At 36.4% G+C, this 25,552-nt stretch overlaps 1 protein-coding gene across 2 annotated transcripts; it reads right to left on the bottom strand.

The window, feature by feature from the left end:
* Positions 1–25,385, bottom strand: FEZ2 (fasciculation and elongation protein zeta 2). 2 transcript variants are annotated; one of them, XM_057389779.1, is made up of 9 exons: positions 25,098–25,385; positions 23,506–23,614; positions 20,429–20,545; positions 18,909–19,053; positions 16,037–16,305; positions 13,317–13,397; positions 9,196–9,271; positions 6,967–7,032; positions 1–1,067 (listed from the first exon to the last, which is right to left on the bottom strand). In XM_057389779.1, the coding sequence occupies exons 1-9, from the start codon at positions 25,334–25,336 to the stop codon at positions 1,051–1,053; spliced, it is 1,119 nt and encodes a 372-aa protein (XP_057245762.1). In that variant the 5' UTR covers positions 25,337–25,385; the 3' UTR covers positions 1–1,050. The 2 variants fall into 2 exon arrangements, with proteins under 2 accessions (XP_057245762.1, XP_057245763.1); XM_057389780.1 differs by lacking the exon at positions 13,317–13,397 and having other exon boundaries at positions 25,098–25,383.
* Between the last annotated feature and the right edge of the window lie 167 nt (positions 25,386–25,552).

The following is a 25,552-nucleotide window of genomic DNA, read 5'->3' as shown; positions in this document are numbered from 1 at the left end:
TTGTTTTTTGGGTTTTTTAATAGTACTCCTTACTTTACTAATCTAATCTTTTGCACTGGCAAAATTGTGACAAGTATTTAATGTTAAGATTATGGGGTATGTTTYTGTTACAGGATTTGTAAAACACATWCTCATCTGTTTGAATGCAGGTACATCACAGAGGAGAGTGCATTCAATTTACAAGAGAGATTTGCACTAGAATTTAGAGACACACAACAACAAACATCTCAATATAATACTAACTTGGAAGCCAGGTGCAAGTTTTTCAAATTGTACATGTATTTTTAAAAAGATACTGCCTTTTAAATTGTTTATAYATTGAAGCCTTTTCATTAAAATCAAACACTTTTTAAAACTGGTAAAATAATAGCAGCAATATGGGAGAATATCTAAGCCAYATGAATATTAATAATTAAAATAAAACCAGACATGAAATATTACATTAGTCAGATGTTTGTGTTAATACCGAGTAACACACAATTATTTATGTCAAACCAAGGAATCTGTTGTATAGTTCTGTTGTATAGTTCAAAGTTACCATTTACAAAGCAGCACTGATTGCTGACTTTCACAATCATCTTTCTGGAGTGTTCTGGAGAACTCATTTGAATCTTAAATTCTGAGTCTGACCAGAACAGTTTTTTCCTTTTTGTTTAGGAACTAAGGATGCTTTTAAATAYGGATTCCTTAAAAYGAGGCTTATTTTATTTACACTATTYRAAGTTTACTTTTCCTTCCAACAACGAAATGTGCAGGAGGATTTACTACATGCTATACAATGTAAAAATAGACTTTAAAAAGTCAGAACGATGCAAGTAAAACTGTACAATGTTTKTTCCCTGCTCCAGTTCATTGCACTATTAAGTTAAACTGGATGAGYTGTCATGCCAGATGACTTATTGTAGGATCAGAAAATCCAAACACACAGAGAAGGTAAATGAATACTGCTTTAGGTATAGTGCCAAATGAAAAAAAAATACTATGAGTTATATCCATGGAAAGCTTCTCATCACAGAAAGGAGCACAGCTAATTCTGAAAGGCAGCCCTCTTCATGTAGGACACAGAACTGCAAAAAAAAACACAAATGCATATTGATAAATATCAATGAAGTTGGTCTGCATAAAAATGTAATGTATATACTAAAATATTTAAATGTTGCATTCTACCCCATTAGTAACACAGTAAAATCTAGTAATCAACTGAAGCTGGCAATTAAGTATTCAGCCTCGCTCAAAAGGTAATGAAGTGACACAACCCACTATCTTTAACTAACATTATCCAGAAATGAGTTAAYTAAAGGTCATGTCTTAAATAGTGCTTTTTAAAGTGTCATATCAGAAAACAGAACATTAARTAACAGGTGATGCATGCAGTTATATTTTAAAAATATGCACTGACAATTTGAGATTCTAACTCTATTTTCTAAATCTGGTGAGTGTACAAGAATCACACAGTGGGAAGATAAGACATGTCCTTCATGTGTTTCTCATTCCTGTTTCAATGTAAGACACAAACCTCAGAGCAATCCAGCTTTCAAACCAATGCTAGCACAAAAGCAAATAAAGAAGTCAGGTGTAACAATTAAACAAAAAAACTTTAAAGGCAAGAAAATAAATATTCATATTATCTGAAATACTTGCATAATTTAATAATGGAACAAGGCACAAATTCTTGCTTCATTAAAACAAAAAAAAAAGGTATTTTAAGTTTTTACTTGAAAGATCAGGTATGAAATAGGAAGGTGAAAGATGGACAATTATTCTGCTTTCATGACATCTACATTCAGAAAAAAAAGAAGAAAACAATACTAGACATTTCATGCATTTTACTAAYGTGTAATGTATAGCTTATTATTTTTAGCACTCTTTTTGTCACAATTACTGTTTAAGGACAGTTGGAAAAGAACACAAAGCTTAGYAGTAAATACATCTTATAACAGTTTACTGTGATAACACATCTGATTTCAAAGGCAATCATTTAGCTRTAAGTACACACTTACATATTTTATATAATAGTTATCTAAAAWTTATCCTTGTACATGAAGCTAAATCTTCACGTTTTGTAAAAACTGGAAGTAAAAAGAAGTAATCTTGAAATAACGTGTCCAGACATGATATCAGACAACCTACCCTAACAGCTTAATTCTCTGTATACACTGGTTAACACTTCATATCTATCATTGATTTGTTCTGGAAGTAGCTAAATTAACTGTTTAACTGTTGCTTCCAGCAGATTTTGTCAGATATTATTCACTACCCGTATAGCAATAAAACAAGATTAATTCTCCTTCCCACAATGCTGTCCTCAGCTTCTAGTTTAAATGTGCTGTGAACTCCATCCCAGCAGGCCCTCTCCATGCTGTCATGCCCCCAAGAGACAGGAGCCTGTGTATGTGCACTCAAGTAGGTGAATCCATCAGACCGACCTGCCCAAGGAGATGTTGGCTTTTCAAGGCAACAGCCATCAGCTCAATAACAAGGGGAGTTTCAGTCCTTCTCCTGCCTAGATGCTGTTCCCTTCAGTATTTCTGTTACTCCCACAACACTTGTTTCTGTCTTGTGGGGGTGCAATTGGCAGTTGTGAGACTGAAGAAACGAACAACTGCACAGAGGCTTTTCTTCAGAAAGCAACCTAAACTTGCATACTGCAAAGATTACAAATGAAATTTGTACACTACATATAATATATGTACACTATATATAATATATATAATACTATTAATATAAATACTTATCTTCATAATATATATAAAATACTGCTTGCATTACTGTACTTGGCAAATAAATCATAGTGCAGAAAGTCATTACATTATACATCCAAGAAGAAAGAACAAAAGCTTCTTTAAGCAGAAAGTAAAAATTCAATGTGCATTGTCCATACAAACACACTTTCACCAAATAAGGTACCTATTACTGTTGCAACATGTAAAACCAATGCAGATACAAGGTATGACACAAGCCTCTCCATCTGCTTTAACTTGTGCACAAGAAACTTCACTGATGTAGGTCTTTCAATGGACATAWGCATAGTATTTTCAAAAGACGTTATATATGTTCAAAAAAGTTCAACAGAATGATGAGTACAAACAGCATTTAAATGCTGTGACCTTACTAAGCTGCCAGCTTCACTCCATTAGTGCGCATTTTTAGATAGCGAATTTCAGTCTTGGTTTGGTGTTTCTCTCCCTGTCAGTAAATTCATTCCCCTACCCTTTTTTAAATCTCAGCTTCTCCTTCATGACTCCTATTGATAAAAACATAATAACAATATTGGTATATTAAAATATATTCAGAAAAAAATTAAGCACAATTGCAAATGCTGATCTGTTTCACATTATCATTTATTTTAAGTCTAAATCTATAAAATGTAATATGAATCATATGCCAGTGGGAGAAGAACTATAGTTCACTTGCAAAGCAAATCACAAATTCCCTTTCACTATTGTTAACTTCAGGACAGAAATGTTCACTGAAAAGCATACAGAACTTCACAAAAGGAGATATATCCCCTTGAAAATAATTTAGGTTGCAGTAAGGGAAAACAAGAGAAGGCAAACTACCACACTGTACCAGACTGTCCACAGGGTATAYACTTAGTCTGGCTTTGGGATACTTACCTTTGAGGAGATATTCCTTACAGAGAAGATCCAGGGGAGAGCTAAACGACCCCTGGAAAGAGGGACCTAAGCATGACAAGGAAAACTATGATATTTTTAACACTTTGRGGGACACAAGGGGGCAGCAGAAATTGGGGAAAGAAGATGCTTTAAAGAAAGCAAGCACCAGAAATAATTTCAAAACTAATAATTTAATTGAGAAATCCATATAGAGGTGGTTTTCCCCTCTAACATGAAATGCACTAAATTGTGCTTTTTAATTTGTTTATTGTACTGAACTTGCACACCCCATGTTTTGAGGATTTCTACTTCCAGCATTTCAGAAGGATTAGCTGGTTATGAAAAGCAAAGTGCAAGAATGATCCATGATAACACAGAACATCAATAGCAGCTCTGGCTGCAGAACTCTCCTTCAAGTTCCAGTTCTGTGCTGCAGCTCCTGTCCAAACAAATTTACTCAATCATTATTAAATGAAGATAGTGAGTATAGACAACACATACAGAGGGGGTCTCTGTGTGTCTTCCTACATAATCCAAATTTCAGAATTGTTTTAGTTCAAGTTATTCAAGATAGTGAATTMTACAAAACACACTGGAATACAGAGAAAACACAAACTTACTTCACTATCTTACTTGTTTTTATCAGAACACCACTAATATGGTAAGATTTCTTGTTACATCAACACTTATGCTCAATCTTATGGTTCCCTTTACCTTTCCATGTTCACAGCATTTTTCTTTTATTTGTTCCACTGTACCAACAATACTTTGGTAATAATATTTTCTCAGAATCTTTTCCTCAGTTTTTGCCTCCGAACAATTTAAGTAACTTTTCAAAAGTGACCACCAGTATCTGGGCAAGACTATTAATAATTCTGTAGACAGCCATAACACCCACATAAGACTGCATATTCTAATTTTTTTACATACCACAGAATAGCAAGACACTGCTGCTTTAAAAAAATAATTAAGAGCGTGTTTGTAAGATTTTTTCCTGCTCTGTAAAACAGAATGTATATAAAGTTTTAAAATGTTTTATCTGTGCAGTCAGATGCCAAACTGGATTTCCCATAAAGACACACATAACCTAATCTCACAGGTAATTTACTGTCTGTTTTTTCTTGAGATGAGAAGAAAATGAACTTCAAAGGAACATGTACTGAACAGATTTAAACTGAACCAATTACCTTTGGTGATACAATTCACATATTTCAAAATTTCATTTCTTGATTAAAGCTTAAAAATCCAGTCAGTATAAAATGAATAAAATTACCACTATACCATATRTATTATTACCACTGAATCCAGAATTTCTTTTGTAAAACAAAGACAAACTCCTAAATCTTCTTAAAGACTTTTACCTTGCCAAGACATTTTAAATCTTTACAGTGAAGAGAACAGAAACCTCAAAAAGTAGGTCCCTCCTTTTATTTTGGAACTTAAGAAATAGGTTAGAATTTCAGGTATGAAAGCTCAGCTGGAAGTTGATCTAAGTGGTTGTAAAGAATTCAACCAATCTCCTTTTAACAAGCTTTAAAATTAATGTCCAGACAATAGATGGCTGGAGTTTCAGACCAGGAGTATTAGTGGCAGAAAAAGAGCAATATGTTATAACTTCAGAAACAACTGGAAGACTTTGCTTGTGCCACAGAATAAATCTACATTACAAGGTAATGCTGTTAACTGAATAATAAATATTTAACATAATGTCAACACAGCATATGAAGCTTAGTTAAGGCTACACTGAAGGGAAGAGTACAATTCTGTGCTCACTYGCTCTGTGCTCACAACTGCCTACCACTGATCACATAAACACAGAAAGGATGAAGRAAGGCTTGGTTCTGGTCACTAAAGAAGTGGTAGCTGATGGGAAATTGTCTTTTCCTTTCAGTATGAGTGATGTGAGTGATTACTCTTCATATTCCCCCAATTYGTGTTTCAAAATTTAAAGAGAACAGTGTTTGCATATGATGACTGTTTGATCCAAGACAGTCAATGTACRATGTTTTTGTAATTGTCACATCTTGCCAGTAGAACATCCCTGGTGATTTTTGAGTAACGAGCAGGCAGGAGGCARGAAGGAACATCGGTTCAAGCTTCCTAAATCATCTTCTCTTATGTTCAGGTAATCTACTTTTATAAGCCCTATTTGCCTATGAAGAAGATTTCTCCATTTCCCTAAGCTGCCAGTTTCTTCTCAATACCCCAGTAATCTGAAAATTCTTCTGGACAGCTACATCTAAAATTATGAGCAGACACTGTGAAGAGCACTATKAAATCCAATCACTTACTACCAGATGTATTGTGAAGAGCAAACAGTTCATCCTCTTGGGTCAAAGATTCTGCTTCACAAAACTACAGTCTAGTGCCATCACCATTAAAATAACTTTGACCTTTACCCTACATGGCTCACAAAAAAATACATCTAACTGAGGAAGAATTTTAGAAAGAGCAAGTAAACAATGGAGAAGCCAAAGAATCAACTGAAAGGATCTCTGCATTCTCATTGTATGTGGTAGTTCTGCAACCCTGCACAGAACTTARAAATGATACTCTTCCAACAGAAAGTCTGTTGGAGCTTCCAGAATACTGAATGGTTTTTTTCTCACATTTTCTGAAGTGACAGCACACTGTATGTCRTTCATAACTTAAACCTGAAAATACATTCAAATATTGGTGAGATGAGAGTATGAGAGTGACTGTAAACTTGTGTTAGAAATACAAAAACCTTAAAAAAATCATATGGAGCAAGTTAAGTCAAATGATAGTATATCTGAGAAAATAGTGAGACTTGGAACGTATGATGCCAAAAGAAGAGAAACTTTTGSAGCATATGAAAAGCAGAATATAATAAACATTCTGGTGGCAAATGAAAAGGCATCYATCATCCTTCTGTACAGCTGTTTGTTCAGATCTTAGGAATTTGATGCATTTGATAAACTAAACACTAAAAAAATTGTATCATATGCCAAGAATTAAGTAAGACCAYAAGCATTAGTAAGATCTAGGCAAAAACGTAATCAGATGAAAAACATTTAATAATAGTTTAACAACCTGGAAACTACCTGGAAGAACTTCTTAAAGCTAAAGCAAACACATCTTTTCAATGTATGACTTCCTATTAATATACYCATTATATACAACTGGAAAATAATTGACGCATACAAAAACTTAAAATCTGAAGAAGGTACAATAAGTAAAAGGAAATACTTCATACTATTTATCAGAAAGTAACACTTGAAATGAAGCCATAAGCACTTTGCATGCTGTAGGATCACTCTTTTTAAATACACCTTAAATGTACATTAGTTTACAATCAAATAAAATCTCTGCTACAAAATACACTCACCCTTTAAAATATAATCTGTTAACAAGCTTGGCACTTTCTCGCTGTCCTCTTTCATGGCATGCAGAACTAAAGTATGAAAAAAATAAATGAGATATTTAGTCATAAATTAAATGCAACACTTAAAAAAAATACCACAAAGCTGTTGCAGCTACTCATAGAGATAATACTACCAGAAGTAAGAAATCTCTCAACTGAAATATGGGAAGATACAATGAGACACATCATATCCCCTCCACCTTTCAGTTGCATAATTCTCACTGAGCTCCACAGTTCACAAATGCAAGAGTCTCATTTCATGTGGTTAATTACTACAGTAAAATGCCATCAGTCATAACAATAGCAAGAAGCACAAAAAATTCTCACCAAAAGAAAGTCATGATAYCCAAAACTAAACTATGTTATCAACTATTGATGGGCTAGAAATCTCAGGCCAGAAAAGCATGCTCCATTACTTAACATCTTTGATCATTACCTCAAATAATGGAACAAAGCTGTGAATTGTTCTGTAGAAATACTAGTGTTGCATTTTTCCTCCCTGAAATGGTGAATGTTATCTGCTGTAGCTTAGAAAAAATTCTTAAATACAAGACTGAATTAGCCATTAACTTAGAATAATGCAAAAATGCCTTTTTGTGACATACATGAGTAGATCTTGCTCATCCTGCCTGTTTCTGAAGAAGGAAAACACATGGACCTGCTTGATTGGACACATATAAGCCTGTCCGTCACCACACAASGAAAAACAATAACTATTCTTTATAAAGTGCTCAGGACATGACTGAAAGAATCAAAAATACCAAATTATACTGAAAAGCAATATTTAATGAACTTCAAATTTGTCATATGAGACTCTAAAGTCAAATTATAACATGTTTTAGTTTAATTTTTATGTTGAAGTAAGACATTAGTGTTCGTACCTATGAAGTAACACACAGCTTTGAAAAAAAAACAACTGAACAACACTAAACACCTGCTTTACTGCCTGCCTTAACAACAGCACAGACAGTGAGTCACAAGTCTGCAACTGAGTCACAGGATCAAGTTCCAACCAKCCCACAGAAATCAATACTGTTAATACTCTTTATAATGCATTTGTGTAATGCATTAACATTTCGTTAATAAACCATCAAACAACATAAAATGTTTTCAAGAGACTTTAACCTGTGCTTAAGACTGTCAAGTAAAATTTAAATATGGCAAGAGGATAAATTTTCACTGCAAGAATAAACATAAAATGAGAAATCCTTTGTCACAAAGTAAGTATGAAATAACAGCTAAGAGTGCCTACTGCAGAAAAATAAAGGGAATTTTAATTCCTACTTAAACATTTCATTTACTCTAGAATTTATATAATGTTTATTTTCTCTTTCCAGGAAACAATCAACGAGGCTTTTACTACTCCTCAGCCACTTATGGAATCACAGAACTGAGCTGCTGAAAATCACCTTAAGATACAGCGAGATTTTGCACTCCTGATCAAATGATGCCCTCTACCATCTATTTTCAAACTGTTCCCATAAACACCCAGTGAAGGAGATGCTACTGACTCCTAGAGAATGCTCTGTTGTATTAAATCATCTCAATAAGTAATTTTTTTTTAAAATACAACCTTGATTTTTGCAAATTAGAATTAAAAAAAACAATAAAATCAGAGAACTTAGAATTCATAAATAATTTTGAGGATCTGGCCTAAAAAGGTGTGAAGAACAGGGAATTCAAAGCATTGTCAAAACTCTGTTTGGTCTGGAATCCCTAACTTTTGAGGTTTATTAACGAAAATCTCCCATCAATACCATGGAGAGAAGCAGACTATATTAAAGGCAATCAAGTGTAGTCATGGAACTAGTCTAAAGTAGCTTGACATCCACTCCATTTTGTCAAAGTCATTACAAGAAACTCAATTAAGCACAGCACATGTAAATACACATATCAGGCACTATAAGAACAAATTGCAATGATATGCAGCCAACATCAAAGTGTGAGAACWTTTGCTTCCTGACACATGCAAGCTTCTGGCCTTCAGGGCTTCAGAGAACAGCTAGGAGACAAACTTACCATGAAGGCTCAGAAAACAGGTTAAGCTGGACTAAATGTATAGCTAAAATCATGCATCTTTACATACATGCCATAGGGTAAGGGGGAAGAGAGAACTGGATGGATTCATTGGCTTTGAGCAACCACAACTGGAAATGGAGAGAGAAAAGGATCAGTGGACTTTCATATGCTCACTTTTGGTTAATGTTTGAAGGTCTTCAACAGATGGGGGTCCATTTTTCTTCTCATAAGGAATGACGGTTGTTAAGTACTGTCAAATGAAAAACAGAGTTACTTGACAGTCCTCGACAGCAACTTTGTTGCTTGCCTTTTATTTTGTAAAAATCATAGCAACTGAAATTGCTAGCCACAAATAATCATATTTCACAAGACATTAAAATCCTACATTTCCTATCTCAGAGCTTTTATCACAGAAACCAACTTTTCTCACTAATTATGTGGCCACTAGAAGTTATGCAGCAAACTGTCCTCACTGCAAAGAAAAATAGGCGGCCCCACAGTTAGGTGAAAATGATACAAGATGGCTTTCCCCTTCTGCTGCTATACACTTCCAACCAAAAAGAATAAAGCAAGCCTAATGAAAGKAAGAATTTTGAATTTGATTTAAATTATCAGTTTTAATAGTGGAATGTGCTAACAAATTCTTCAAACCAACTCCTTTTTTATTCTATTTACTGAAATCTTTGATTCTTGTCTGCTTTTAAAAAGCCCACACCAAATCTTAAATCTTTCAAGATTTTTATGTCTGCACTGCAACTAAGATTAATTTTCAAATTCTTGAAGCAACCCTGTTGGTCTTTTATTAAGTTCATTTTAGGCGACATCTTATTTTGCAGCCTATATGAACGCATGTTCTTCTTAAAGACATCAGAATTTCAAAAGTACTGAAACAGCTAGAATTTTCCCCAATGCAAAAGCTTCCCAAAATTTCCCTCAATTCAATTTTTAAGAATTTAACAGGAACTTTATTTATAACAGCTACAAGGCAGTAAGCAAAGTAACCCTCAATCTCTCATTCACTTTGAGATCTATGTAGCTCTCCAGGCAACAAGCAGGAAACATCTTACAAACAAGGTACAAGGTCTTGTGCTTTCCTGGTAACAGCCCTTCAGTGAGAGCCAAGTGTAACTCAGCCTCTGGTGGAGAGCTGCACTTGCAGGAGACTGAGGGTTGTCAAACACRGCTATAACCATGGCCATGTTTGCAGCAGGACCATGCACCCCATGCTCAACCACATCATGTGCCTAAAAGCCAAACAGACTCAGTTCAGTGTCACTTAACCAACTGTACAGGAGGTACTGACACTTCTCCAAGACCTCCTGCAAACATGGGGCACTTTCTCCCTCCTTTTCTTCTGGCATTTTCTCATGTCCACTCAGCACAGCAAAGTTTGTAATGCCTCTTATGAAACAATCAATTTTCAGTTTMTTTTCCAGGAGATGTAACCAACAAATATCATCAGAGAACTACCCTCTTAATAAAATTACCAGAATCAATAGATAGATATAAGGCTGCTGAATCTGCCAATGGCAGAGATAAAAGTGGAKCTGCTAACACAGAAATCAGATTTCTGGCTGCCTTYCAGCCTTCAGAACCAAGTGGCATTCTACCCTTTACCTAGACAATAAACTACTAGGATATTTCAYTGCACCAAATACCAACTGACCCTGTTTCCCTTCTCTTGTAAACTCCATTTTCCATTTTTCCTCTCTAATAGYAGCAATTAAAAACATAAAAGTGATTTCTTAGTTTCCAGAAACACTTTCCTTCTTCTCATCAACTTTGCAGCTGTAACAGTCTCTATAATAGCACTATAAAAGCCAATTCCTGAATTGCTGTGGGAAGGGTAACATGTTATGAAAAKAATGAAAGAGTGACTGAAGTGTGCTGACATGACCAAGTGTTAAATCTGCCRTGACCTCTAAATTTTGGAAGCAGATTTGATGACATGATAAAGCAGCAATTCCCATTGCAATTTTTCATCACCTATGAAAAGTGTTTGCTATGCCTGAAAATAAAAATGACAATGGCTGTCTTGAATTTTCTTCTAGGAATATGACCACAGAAAGAGCTACCAACGTTTCAGTGTCTTTTTTTTAACTGCATCATCAGATAGGAACAGGGAATTCCCACTGCAAGTTTCTCTTTATATGCTGAAAAATTCTTAACTAATGTTCACTTATGTCTCAAACACACACACAGAAAAAAGGACTAAGATTTTAAAAATGAAAGTACCCGTTATCAGATAGTAGTAGAAGGGGAAAAGTATTATTGAAATTTAAAAAAGAGTTCTGAAATAATTGTACAAACTTGTCATACACTTTTTTATGTTGAAACTTATGTGTAGGAACTTCTGGCTTCCAAGGTATACAAAAAAATGCCTGTCCTTGCATTTTCTTTGACCACAATTCCAGATTCTAACGAACTCTTCCCTGCTAGCAGAAAACAACCAAATATGAGTTTATAACGATGCCCTGTAAAAAACACTCCAATTAATATTGTGAGAGCAGCATTAAGTAACTGAATATTTGATATTTGTTTAATTTTGCAACTTGTTGAAATAAGATTACACCAGTATTTCAAAAGCAGTGCCAGTGACAAAAAACCTAATCAAACAAAAACCTTCCAAACAGAAAACAAATGCTATAGAAAAATTGATTTCCAGGAATAAATCAGAAYGGAGCTGGTATATTTTCTACCTTTCTACCCTATTTTTAAGTTCATGTTACTTCCATGATTTGCTTTAGGATACAGGAAGGGGAAAAAAAACCCCTTAACTATGAGGAAATAGAAAAAGATAAGTCAGAAGAGTGTAATCAACATGAAGAAAAACGTCAGGAAATTAACTCAAAAAATGACTGAAAAAGTTATTTCATCAGTGTTACTTTTAACATAYGATTATGCGACCTGTGTCTACATAGGAGGCAGTGAAGGTCTTTTAACAAAAATGTGATGGGGTGGCAGAGCTAAATATGCTTACTTAATGAAAAGATATGATATTTAGAATGGCTAAAGATACAGGTATAAACAGCTGTAATTTATGGTAAAGATAGCAAAGAAAAAAAAACAAAAACACAGCACACAGGTACAGCTYTACTAGTACTGTGATAAGGCCGAGTTTAAAAACTTGTTAGCTAAGCTCTGTGCCTGTGTTCAAGATCTGCAAAGCTGAGGACAAACAAATAGCAGGATCAATGAATTAATAAAATCTCATACATATACCTTGCCTGAGAAAGTGGGCAAGTCTTAGATTTCTAACCTCATGATTGCAGAATCATTTGAGAGGAGTTGTTTTACCCCCCAAACTCCTCTGCAGGATACAACACTCATCTTCCAGATAAAAGCCTAATCAGCCTTGACTTCTAAACTACCAGTCAATTTATTGCCTCAATGGACTTCTCACTGGAGAGAAATAAATAAGTAACTCTAACGGACTCCTATGACAAAACTGCATAAACTAAAATAGTGGGTATACATTAAATAATGTGAAATACCAATATTTTGCAAAGTGTGTCAAAAGACTAGACAACAGCATAAGCATTAGCAGTTCACTGAAATTTAGAATGCAGATAATAAAGTATGTACTACAGATCTGAAACAACAAGCCAAGTTATTACTTTGAAATTAGGTGTAAGAATCTTGCTTCCGATGTACACTCATCTACATGATTCCCACTGAAGCTGGGTCTCTGCTCTACATTTCAATATTTAAACAGCCAATTAAAAAACACAAACTTGCCTATAGCATGTGCATTTTATGTAGGTAATCTGCATTGCATATTTTGGCTGCTTTCAAAATCATGCAGTTWTCCAAGGCAAAAGAAAATACAGTCTAAACATTTTTCAGGTGCTACTCCGTTTTTACATGTATCAGCTCTGAACATTTTAAAAAAAAACCAAAACCTTTATTCATCATCCAAGTTGCTAAAKCTGAAGGCTGAAACACTGCATCTAGCCTGATACAGGTTCTTTGACTGGTTATTAGATTTTTACAGACATGCAATGTATCTAAAGCATGCATTATGCTAAAACAGCCTTTTAGTCTGGGGTAAGAAGTATGGGTTATTAGCTCAGTGCATCAGGGTATTAAGTCTTGAATCCTTTGAGCTGTTGAGGAGAGAAAGAGACTGTAGGCTGATCAGAATCCTGAGTTAGGAAGGAGTAGAGATTCCAGCATTTTATGCTGTTTTTTCCTGTCTCAGCATTTATCTTCAACTACTGTCAATTTTCAAGACCTCAGCTCCTACTGAAAGTGCAGGCAAAGAAGGAGAAAAAAGGGAGAAGATAGCCCAGCACCTGTTTCTCTCCGCTCGAGTTTCCAAACGTGTGGCGGAAGCCATTCTGTATGACATTTGAGATCCCTTCCATGCTGAAGCGCTAAAAGTAGTGAAAACATAGCAGAAAGAAAAAAAAAGGGACAGARAAAAGTTCAAAAGACTATTAATCAGCATTTCTCAAGACTATGAAAGACAAATGACAAAGACAAGCTCCAAGATGTATTTCAGCACATTTCTATTTCTTCACTCATCTACTTTATTTTTTTAATTAAGAAGCAAACCTTGTAATGACAGTTAAGCAGTATTCCGACACCAAAATTTATGTAAACAAAATCTTCACACTGCAGACCCAATAACTGAAACCTGACTTTTACATTGTTTCATTTTCAATTGTAAAAAATAGCATTTTTCAAAGTTCAGCTCCCAGTAAAATCTCCTCTAACATTTGAGTTTGAACAACATATGTTAAGAGACACTACTGATATCAATTTTTCAGATTTTAAGCATGTACTAGTAATTTTCAGCTCAACCTCTTAAAAATTTTTTATGCTTTCATGCTTCCTTTTCCACATTTGAAACAACAATTGGTATTGCCCATTTTCTGTAAGATGATAAAATATATGCAATTATTTACTAACATACTCATATTGATTTCAAGCTCCATTACATGGAATCATGGAATACAAGTAAAGAAAAAGTAATATATAATACATTTTTTCCTTAAACTTTGTAATCCTTTTCTGTTYGCTGGCAAAATTTAAAAAAAAAATCAAAACAGTTTTGATGTTTRGCATGACATATAAAAATCAGCAAGTGACAAGAATATAAAAACAAGAAACTGCCAAATGCTGACACAGGGCAGTGTGCTGAGCACACCTCAGCATGTTAATCTGAATGCATGTATTTATGTGAGGAATAAAATGTGCTGAATACAGTATTCATTTGCTTTCTAAAGCACACAAGGCCAGTAAAGACATAAATTTTGCCAAAGCCATCTTAACTCTTYTAAGATATCCCACCTAAAAGAAACTGGTATCTTCAATCTCTGACTATTTTTACCTGCTCCCCAGTTTCCCCYTGTGAGAGGTAAAAGTTTTGAAGCCTAAGAAAGTGATTTAGCCAAAGACTGTATCAAGGTCAAAAAAATTAAAATACCTTTTTTYCCCCTATTCATTTATAGCATCTAAAAGACAATTCTTCTTCCTAARAGTATGAAAAATTAACTCTACTTCCCATCTTTTACTTAAGGAAGACTTTGTTATAGTTACTAAAATTACCAATAAGTACATTATTTATTAACAAAAAGTCAGTCTTCACAAAGCTASTAAAACATACTATCTGTATGCACATTCTTAGCACATTAAAAAAAAAAAAGAGGAAAAAAAGGAGCACTGAGGAAAGGAATCTTGCACCTCCTTCTGGGAGATGGCTCTCTAATCTGTCCAGGGTGACAGTGAAATCCATTTTAAAAGGAATCACACATATTCAGCTAGTCTCACTCGTGAACTAGTCTATTCCATCCCTCTTAGAAAGAAAGCAACATCTGTATCTTGAAGCGATCAAACATGAAAATGTCTTATACTGGGACCACGTAAGTTATACCTGAAAGCATAATGAAAGTTTCTAAACTAACCAGAAAGTTTAYGAATCATTTGACTCAAGTTTCAAAACAAAGTAATCATTTTTCTTTCTTGGTAGAATATCCCTTTTCGGTTTTCCATGACTGAGAAACAAAAAGGAACTATTCACTGTGCTCTCATAATGGAATGACAATTTTGTATGGTTTTCCAGACATATACTCTCTCAAAGTTCCACTAAAACTTAGCTACACACACACAAACATCTCTCATTTGACAAATGAGATCAGAACCCTATTTGGGTTTTATCACCAGTATCTTATTCTTGTAACCGTAGAAATAAATTCTGAAGTATTAATATTTAATTATAAATGTTTATTCCTGACATTTGAAAAGCAAACCCCAAAACCTTCTGATTTCAAACCGAAGCATTTTTTCTGGGACTTAGCCAAGATCTACAAAACCACATTTTCTACATTCTGTAAGAGGAATTAAGAAATTCAAACATTAACATCTCACTTAGGTAAAAAAATTGAATTGAGAAGCTAATAACCTAATTTCGTTTGTTCTCCAACTCCTCTCATTCAACTCTACTTAAAAGACATTTTTCCTTTTGTTGCTATGTTCTGAAAAGAATAAAATAAATGATCTCTTCTCTGTACACTCGCACTACACTTTGGCCTCCTCTCTGTCTCTTGCTGAATGTAGTAACTCTGACACAGGTTAGGAGACTCAGGGTAACACAGGCACTGTTTTCCTACCTAAAAACCAGTATGATCAATAAATATCTGTGCAACCACAGCAGCAGCCATACTGAATTTTCTGCAAGACTAACACGTACTAAAATTCACACAGTGAAACCAAACAGATAAATGAATTTACCTACTGACAATAGAACACAGAGAATTTTTTGCAAGAAAGGTATACTAGTTCCAGGCTAACTTGCAAAAACGTTAGAAATATCCTTTCTGAGTAGAAGAGTAAAATATATGGACTTGTGAAAAAACATTCTCAACAGAAAGTGTTTAAGCCTTGTTTGTGAATGAAGGCATGGAAGCAGAAGTACCAGGTATCTTAATATAATCTAKGACTACTACTTCCCATAGGGGAAAAAACAAACAACACATTTTAAATGGATAAAGACTTATAAAAWTTTTCTTACTGTTCCAGGCATATGRCCTCTTTCTTGTTTGCCATTCTGAGGACTACCATTTTTCAGCTTCTTTTTCTTCTTTGCTGTTTCTTTGTGTTCTCGCTGTTTGTTTTGTACTTCAATGAGGACAGAAATGAAGCTGTTTTTCACTTCCTTCTCAAACTCCAACTCATCTCGTAGAGCTAACTGCTGYACTAGCTCCTCAGAATAATCCTTAATAGCAGTCTCAATTTCTTCTAGCAGTTCATTTAATTCAGCAACAGACAACCTTTTCACTCCTGCAAACAGTTAATTTAAAAAGTAACATGTCAAGATTTTAAGAAGAGGAACTTGTGCGAATTACAGAAGGAAAATACTCAAAAATTTATCAAAACAAAAAATGCAGTTCTAAAATCACATAAAMCAAAACAATATTCCTGAAAGAATAAACACATCCCAATGGTGACAAGGTCAGCAACAAAAACATGGTTAAACTTCCTTCTTACTTCTGAGAAATCTGAGATAATCTGCAAATATGAAGAGTGTGTTGGTGGTTTATGCTGGAAGCTGAAGTGCTAAACTTCTGACGCAACTGTTAACTATTACTTTCCATTGCACTCACTGTTAACAGTAAAAGGCCTTCATATTTTCTGAAATTATGACTAAGAAAATGTTCTGAGGCTTGCTTGGGTTAAAAGTGAGCACATTCTTTTGAGGACTGCTTTCTGTTCCAGTTTAAGTTGACAACCTAGGAAGCTGGTTAAGTCCCAGCAGTTGCTGTGTCAAAGAACATAATCTTATTTGGCACTTGAGAAACAGCTAGTCCTGATTACACTGAAAGGTACAATCKGTTTAAGGACATGGCATAGATGCCTGCAATTATTTAGTTTCATTTCATTAGTCTAGTAAATACTGTGTCTAGAAGAATTCTTGTACACACAAGTGTTGAAAAATACAAATAAGGCCACAAACTACAAAGAAGTGTAGCTTTTAGAAGCATCAAAGGCAGTAAGTCAAATGTGAATTTTTTTCTTTTAAATTACAGCAGGGAAAATTGATTGGAGAAAGATCCTTCTCATTTTTTTAACTAAAGAGAAGGCAATGAAATCTGTTAAGACAATTCTGTCAAGGAGCCACAAGGTTTTTCAAGGTAGGTTAGAACTTAAACTCTGTTCAAACACAGTAACAGCACTGACAGAGAGCACTGCAAGTCCCAACACCTGAGAACCATCCTCACAGCCTAAGAAACAATTGTTCCAAAAACACATGTGCAGGTCACCCAACTACAGTCCTGACTGATGACTTATCAGGTGTCACTATCAAAGTCTACAAAGGGCTTCATAGGAAATACTCATAGGAGCAAAAACAGAGGAATTCAAATACAGAAGAMTACATGGACTGAAACTTAAATAGGCTGGACAACTCACTTGTGTAATCAGAGCTTTATTTTTGGATTGCTTTAGTGTATGTCTTTTCCTACCCAAGAAAAAAATAAATGCAAGTGATTTCCTGMTCTGAATCCTAAATGATTGCTGATCTATCCTATAAAAGCCAGAAAAGTTTCTAGGAAAAAATGGTAAAAAATTCAGAGAGATGCAGACCAATTCTGAAGCACCTTCACATGCTAAAAGTAGGTAGAGAGAGCTTTTAATAAAATAGTGACCTGAAAAACATGAAAGGAGATTCTGAGAAACTGGTGAAACATAGTTAAATTATCTGCCAGAGTAACTCAAGGCATTATTTGGTCCAGACTGACCTTTAAACCATAAAGATACTACAGACAAGATGGACTCCTGAGGCAAAGCAAAATAAATATGATGTGAAATATCGAGCAAGCCTGATTAGCTCCAAACCTTGAGACATATGGAACTGTCAGAAAAGCAGGAAGCTCTGCTGAACACAATACATTTTGCTTTCACGTTTCTGAAATTTATGTGTTGAGACAGTTAAGAGACCATTTTCATGGCTGGAATCTCTTCCATAAATCTGAAATGWAGTAGAAACTGTAAGTCATGCCACAAGAGGTCGGCCAGTTTTCTGAACCTTCTAGAGAGTTTATATTGTTGACCCAGACTACAGGAAAGAAAGCACCAAACTTTTTAAAAGGAACCAAAGTAGAAAGATCATCTATCAAATATTCCTTATGTCCCTACTACCTTCCAGAATCTACATTGACAAATGCACAGATCAAACAAAATTTTCCATCATGAAACTGATCAGTCACATGTTTCTTTTACATACAATTCAACCTAYTACAATTAAATCGTTCCTGTAATTTCTCTGCATTTTTAGAGGGAAGCACARATGATTTCATTTGAGTAGAAGATACAAAGAMTATTTKTAACTTTTAAGCTTTCTGAAGAGGCATGGAATGGAAGGACCAAAAAATATGAATGGTCCTTAGGGGGGAAAAAGAAAGGGTTGCCTTATTTTTGTGTTACTGTCTATCAAGGTATGTTGCAATGACTGAAACTGTAACAAAGGTATGGTAAAGTTTTATTTACTGTATAACTTTCAAGAGCTTTAGCTGATCTGAAACAGTGTACTGGCACTAAGAAAGTGCCTCGCTTTACAGAAAATAATGAGGTTTAATAAAAAATAACCAACTTATCACTTCACCCATGAAGGAATCTCACTCCACTGTATCAACCTGCAGAGCATTTGTTTTACATTGAAATTCTATTAAGTTTTATTTTTGYTCTCAGTCATAAGAAAGCTGACAAAGTTAAGTCCTCTCTTTATTTTCTAAATCTAGGCTATACTTTCATGACATTTGAAAGTCATTTTTGAATGCAGATATTTCATAAGAAGGACTTRTTATGAATCAAACACATGGCAAACCTGTCCTTTAAACTATTTTCAATAAGTATAAGAGCAAAAATACTAAATAAATATCACTTACTCTCCTCATAGCTGTTGTTTGTACTGGATCTCTTGAGTGTCTGAATTTCCTGGGAAAGTATAGAGAGCCGATCTGATTGGGTGGGTGTTTCATCATCTTCTGGATCAGGCGATTCCTGCATCATTTCCTCAATTTCTTCAATAACCTTTGAAAAATGAAAAACTTTATGAAAACCCTCCTGCATGAAGACCAACAGCCTGCAATATGAAGCAAAGCTGGATGAAACTAGCACCAAGACTGGATGGAAGAGGATCAATAAAACTGATATTTCCTATCCATCTTTGCTGAGAATAAGCACATCTTGTTACACTAAACTGGTGATCTCATAACATGGAGTGTGTTGAAAGTACAGGGTTATTTCTATATGAAGGTACCCATGATTCTGCTTAAGAAAACCAAATTAAAGGGTGAGCTGGAGTATCTTTCCTGAATATTCAGTTGAAGGAAGACACAACAAAAATCAATTACCTTCCCCACCCCCTAATGCACCATACTTCTCTATGTAAAACAAACACCCCCCACTCCTCTGACAAAAAATCAGTGGAATGAAAACAAACAAAAAAGAACAGAAGAAAACCTCACMAAAAAAACCCTCAAAAAACAAAGATCCCCTCTGAACAGCCTGAAAATCTACTGTGCTCATGAGAAGTTTTATGAACTGATCTAGCATAACCTGAAGCTGCTTTGCATCCCTAGGCATAAAACCTGAGCCAGACAGAAGTATGACAACAGAAACTCTGTGCATAGATAGCTTACATCGCATAAATAACCACATTTCTACAGGCTAAATTATTAATTAGACATTKGAATAAATAACATATCAACTTTTAGAATTTTAAAGGCTGTAATCAGAGCTGAGATCCAATGCACAGTAAAAAAGAGCKGAGGCAGTTCAAGCAATCCTATTTCCCATATTATTAATAACCATGTCCATCAGAGTTCATAGGTAACCATTTAAGCAACAATGAAATAGAATATTGTGTATGCTTACTATAGCAGGATCTTAAGAGATCTTACTCTCATTAACTTACTCAAAAGAGCAATTTTCAAGATAACAGAAGTAAATCCWTGGATTTGAAGCCTTTGATACTACATAATTTGAAAGTTTAGTAGCAGAAACACTAATCTGCACTCATGTTAGACAAAAACTTTAAAGAATTCTTGCTAACAACAATGCCCTTTGAAGCCATTAACTGCCACACAGTCATGCTGCTAACACACCACTAAGATTTCAAAAATATTTTTGCTTTTTAAAACAAATATTTAATTTAGTAGCATTCCTGACTAAATTATGGCAAGAAATATATAAATATTTCAAAGACCCTGAACTATCAACCTCACCTGAAGTAGGGGAACACTTTTCAAAYCTGAATGACATAATGCTATCTCACACATTATTAAAACCCTAAACAAAGAACAACCAAGAAGCTTAGCTACAGGAAGAGAAAGAACAACAACAAAAAATAACAGACTGAAAGAATGTACTACACCAACAACACTGTCTTTGTGGAACACTTTACCTGCTCTGCTGTGAAGAGTGGTTCTTCATTGATGCAGGAAACAATGATAGAATGCATATCCARCTGTTCTCTCAGCTCTTCATCATCTGACAGGTCAAGGTTCAAGTTGTCATTTACCTAAAAAGCATGACAAGGTCATGACAAGGATAAGCATGACAATATATACACCCCAAATGTAAGTGTACGTGTACGACTGTTAAAAACAAACAGGGAATGAATATGAAGTGTAATAATGAAACTGAATCTTTGCCCGTAATAATGACTCAGTAATTCTTGCTGTCAAATAACCTGGAACATGAAATCAAAACTGCAGCTGGACAAAGTTAAACTAGCTGTCAATCTTCAACATATTTAAATAATCTCAGTACTTAAAGACCATATACACACTGACATGCAGATATCTACATGGAAGGCTGTAAATCCAATGTAAATACTTAAATCTCAACTGAAGACTGACAAATGTCTAAGTGGGGTGAAAAACCTKGCATATAATAACTACAGAAACCTGTTACTTTATGTACCTTTAGAGTTCCACTCTGTCACATAACAAAGAGCATGGAAAAAAATTGATACTGAATGTTGATATCAGAACACTGGTATCACCCCAGATTATTTAAAAAATGCATTGTTGAATATCTCAGGGTCTTTTCAAAAAGAAAGGGCAATAACACTGAGCCATATATGCACCACCAAATGATACTCATCCTTTCAAACCAAAGATATACATACTTTAATAAGTATGTATATCTCTGTAGTAAGTAATACCTTAATAAGTCAGGCATATTTTACTCCMACACAGTGATATATCCTAGTTTATTTACAAAATCGTTTATTTGTGTACTTCATCTATTACTAGATTTCAGCTACACTAATCTAGAAAAGCCCCCAAAAGCTGCAAACCCCAACCTCTGATATTTGAGTGCAACTGCTTTAACTGATCTTTGGGCTAATTTACAAGCATTATGACTGGCTGTACAAAATCCTTTGTCTCACGGTATCAGTTTTCAATTTTTCTTGTTTCTCCAATTTTCCCAGTTTCTTCAGAAACCTTAATGTTTACAGATTCATTTTGAACCTGCAACTGGTACTCCACAGAGCTCATCTGTAGCGGAAAAATTTGCACTTTTTCAGCCCTCAGAATGAAGTYAAACATCCATTTTTTTCCAGAATCTGAATTCCAGTAACTACACAGTGGCAAGGTTCCACTATGACTCTCTCTTCACCTACCAAACCATCCCAATTTGACATTTTCAAAATGGCAGTCCTCAAATATTTTTTGTGCATATAAGATTATGACAACAATGAAGGGACAGTAAGGAAAAAAAATAGTTCATCTAGAAGGAGACCTGCTCTCCCTCCTGACATCTCCAGAAACACCTTGAAAAACTTTCAGAATTTTTTAGTCTGTATTTTGATAATACAGACTAATAAACCACCAAAAATGGCATCAGCTGTAATCTGGACTAAAAGGAACACACAGATTTTGACCCAACACGGAATGACCCATTAAAAAAAGTGATCGAGCAAAAAAAAAAACCATAGAAGTGCACAATCCTACTCCTTGTACCACTGTGCAAACCACTTCCATTCAGCTACTTCTGTCACTGTCAGAGATGTATGAAAGTATCCACAGGCCTGTCATGTGAAGCAACTAAGATCAGGCAAATAAGCTTTATTGACCTTACATTTCTCCCTACTAAAACAGAGGAGAAATACTTTAAGCACAATTTCAGCAGCATATYATTAGTTTAAGAGACATCGAGGAAGTGTTGCTTAGCTGTTAGTTTTCATTGTAAGGRAGTTAAGACAAGATACTAGCTGGTCCATATGTGCTGTCACATATCCAGCAATACTGCTGAACACTAAGAAGCAGAAGAAAAGTATGTCAAATGCTCCCCACAGTCTTTGCACATCAGAAGGCAAGCCATGTGGAGTGAAAGCTGAAAAAACTTGAGACACGTTTAATCCCTAAAGTGGTTTTCTCTCTACTGGCARCGTACCTAGGATTCTTTCTAATCCAGCAACACCACTTTTTAATGYACTTTCTTTACAACTTCCTGCAAAACACTTATAAAAACTAAATGAAACATTTTTTTATACATATAATAGTTTCTTATCAAGAAATCCATTGGTTTTCCAGTACATTTTTCCATGCCAAAAGRTCACAGCATGGGTGGACTGTATTTTTACTTAAAATGTACTGAATTACTTACAAACCACTTACAAAATCTGAACAAGCACTCAGTAACAATTAGAAAAAAACCAAGTCAAATCCAAGGTATAACCATGAGACTCAAATCAAGAGAGCTCCAAATTTGTGCCTTCCTCTACCGAACCCCAAAGAATCCTTTTCAGCAGAATAATCTCTGCTGTCACTAAAACGCATCTATTGATTATCTGRTGAATAGCAGAAGTCAAGTTTGTAACTTTCAAGTTACAAATATTTTTACAATGTAACTGAGCTTCACTATGTTTAAAAGACAAGCTAATTGTTTCCTCAGAAAACCTGTGAGATGGGAATTCCTCCTAGCTTTTCTTCCTGAAGCATTTAAATCCACTTTTAAGATCATCAGAGGACAACGCTTTCTATAAACCTCTCTGAAGCTCTTAATTCCCTTCTCCCTCCCCAGAGAACTATTCTAACTCTYAAGTAAGGAAAACAAAACAAACTCTTACACTTCAGTGTCTCCTGAGTCCTTTCCTGTTGAAGACTGTGGAATGRGATGAACTTAAAGTCCTCACTACTAAACCAGAATTCTCCTGCTTCTTTTCCTCCCTTACCCAGACCAGTGTTCAACATGAATCATACAGCAGAAAGATTTTCTCATTTTCTTCTATCATGCTCTGGCTCTAATGAACAGTTGTCTAAAACTAACCCCSAATTATTCTAACCCAAGGAGATGCAAACATATATCAATKGKGCTTTGATTTTTAAAAAKCTCTCATGTATGATGGCAACTTCTAACAATATTTTCAGGCACTTAATAACAACATTCTTTTATAGAMATGCAAACAGTTTAATTTCCCTGTCGASTMSCAAAGATCTAAAGAGGGTACTTCTGCTGATCAAAACTTACCCCTTTTTCTGAAAGATTCAGTGTTGGCAAGTGCAAAGCTCTGGTGTGGGAAGATTTCCAGTCAACTGGCATCACGTTACCATAATTATCAGTTAAAGCATTCCAAATCCTGGAGAGAGGAATAAAGCAACAAAAATGCAGACCTCAAAACAAGMAGCATCTCATCGGCAATAAACATATTCCTAATGATCATATATCTCTATCAGTAACTATATTTTCCTCCCTAAATTTTGATCTGCAAKTTACTGACAATATTTCTAGTGTTTTAAAGCTAACAGGAAATGCTTTTTGATAAACATAATTTACCGTCCTTTTTAARTAACAGTGTATGCACAGCAGTGAGACAAGACAATAAATGAACACACAGCTTCCATACTAATTATGTAACTCTACTCAAAGTCTTTTCTGGGGGTGGAGGAGTCCTTCCTTCAATGAAATTTGAGCTGAGCTATAAATTCCACTCCTAATGTTGTTTAGCAGAGGCTGAGTAGAAATTCCTGAGCCAAGTATTTAATTTTTTTCCTTTCTGTTTATCACAGAATAATGAAGATACACAAAGAATACTAAAATTGCAGAAGAATTTTTTTTTCCAGAAGTACTCTTGCAGAGCTCAGCCCACACTCCTGTCCTCAGTCATTCTTTACTGTTTGCACAGCGTACATCCTCTCTGGCTGTACTGGAGGCGTGCACACATAGACCTACCCTGGTGTACCATTCAGTCTTTAACCAAAGCTTCCCAGCGCTGTCCTGTGGGTGGATGTTTGGAATCGCTGCCTAGCTAAGGCTCAGAGCAGGTCAGAGGCAAGGCCAAGGCAGATGCAGTAGGGCAGACAGAGCCTCATCACTGCCCAAGGTGATTCATGCTTCTCTGAACTTACCTCACTGTTTACACTTCAGATTTAGTATTTTGCTAACRGGCTTGTTTTTATTCTTCTCTTAGAACAAGACATACAATTTAGTTATTTTAAAGTAAAACCACAGTATTTTTAATGAAGATAGGCTGACTAAATTTACTATAAAACAGGAAATATAAACACTAGTAAAATAATGTTAAAAACTGTACAGCAGTATGGATCAGAAAAGCTCTATTGCTCAGGGGGAAAAAAGCCAAACAATTATAGCAGCTGCATCTGCGATTTTGCTCTTCGCCTGCTTTCTGCACTTCTCATGTTTAATTTTACGCACTGAGACAGTGGGTACTTTGCAAGACGCTAAACAAATCCTAACCCCGGTCACCGCACTTCAGAACAAGTACTTCTCGCAACCCCAGCGGGGTAAGAAGCTCTGGGRTGCTCACACGCTCCCCTGGCCGTCACGGGGATAAAGCCGAAGGGCTGCGCGTCAAACCCGCCCCGCGGAGGCCGAACGTGCCCTCTCGCCGAGGCCCGGCGGCTCCCAGCTGCAGCTCCGGGGGCGGGGATAAGCTCGGCTCCTGCAGCCCACAAGCCCGGCTGGGCTCGGCAAGGCCCAGGGGCAGCGCTCTCGCAGGGCAGGGCAGGGCAGGGCAGGGCTGGCGGGCCGCGCTGTCCCCTCAGGCCGGACCGGGCCTCTCTCCGCTCCGCTCCCTCCCCGCGCCCCCGGCCCGCACTCACTCGTCGTCCTGCAGCGCGCTCTGCTCCGTGAGCGGCCGCAGCGGAACGCGGCTCTCGCCGCCGCCAGCCCGGGCCTGCGGGGGCTCGAAGCAGAGGGACAGCTTCGCCCCGAGATCCCCGCCGCCCCAAACGCCCTTGTCGCGAGCGGCCTCGGGGCCGCTCCCCGCGGAGGGCTGGAACCCCGAGAAGTCCTGCCAATCGCCCGGGTCCCGCTGCGACGCCGCCGCCGCCGCCGCCATCGCCGCTGCCGCAACTGGGGACGCGGCGCTGCGCGCTCCCGGCGGTGCGCGCTCCCGGCGGCGAGCGGCGGGCGGGGCCGGGCGGACCCACGCGGGGCTGGGCTGTGGCAGCGTCTGTGGGGCCGGACCCGGCTGGGCTGGGCTGGGCTGTGGAAGCGCCCGCGGAGCCGGACCGGGCTGGGCTGGGCTGTGGAAGCGCCCGCGGAGCCGGACCGG

The sequence above is a fragment of the Malurus melanocephalus genome, unplaced genomic scaffold, assembly GCF_030028575.1.
Source record: "Malurus melanocephalus ecotype Western Australia unplaced genomic scaffold, MMel_1.1 scaffold_19, whole genome shotgun sequence".
Lineage (NCBI taxonomy): Eukaryota > Metazoa > Chordata > Aves > Passeriformes > Maluridae > Malurus > Malurus melanocephalus.
Note: the sequence above shows the minus strand (reverse complement) of the source record. Positions and strands in the feature narration are given on the sequence as shown.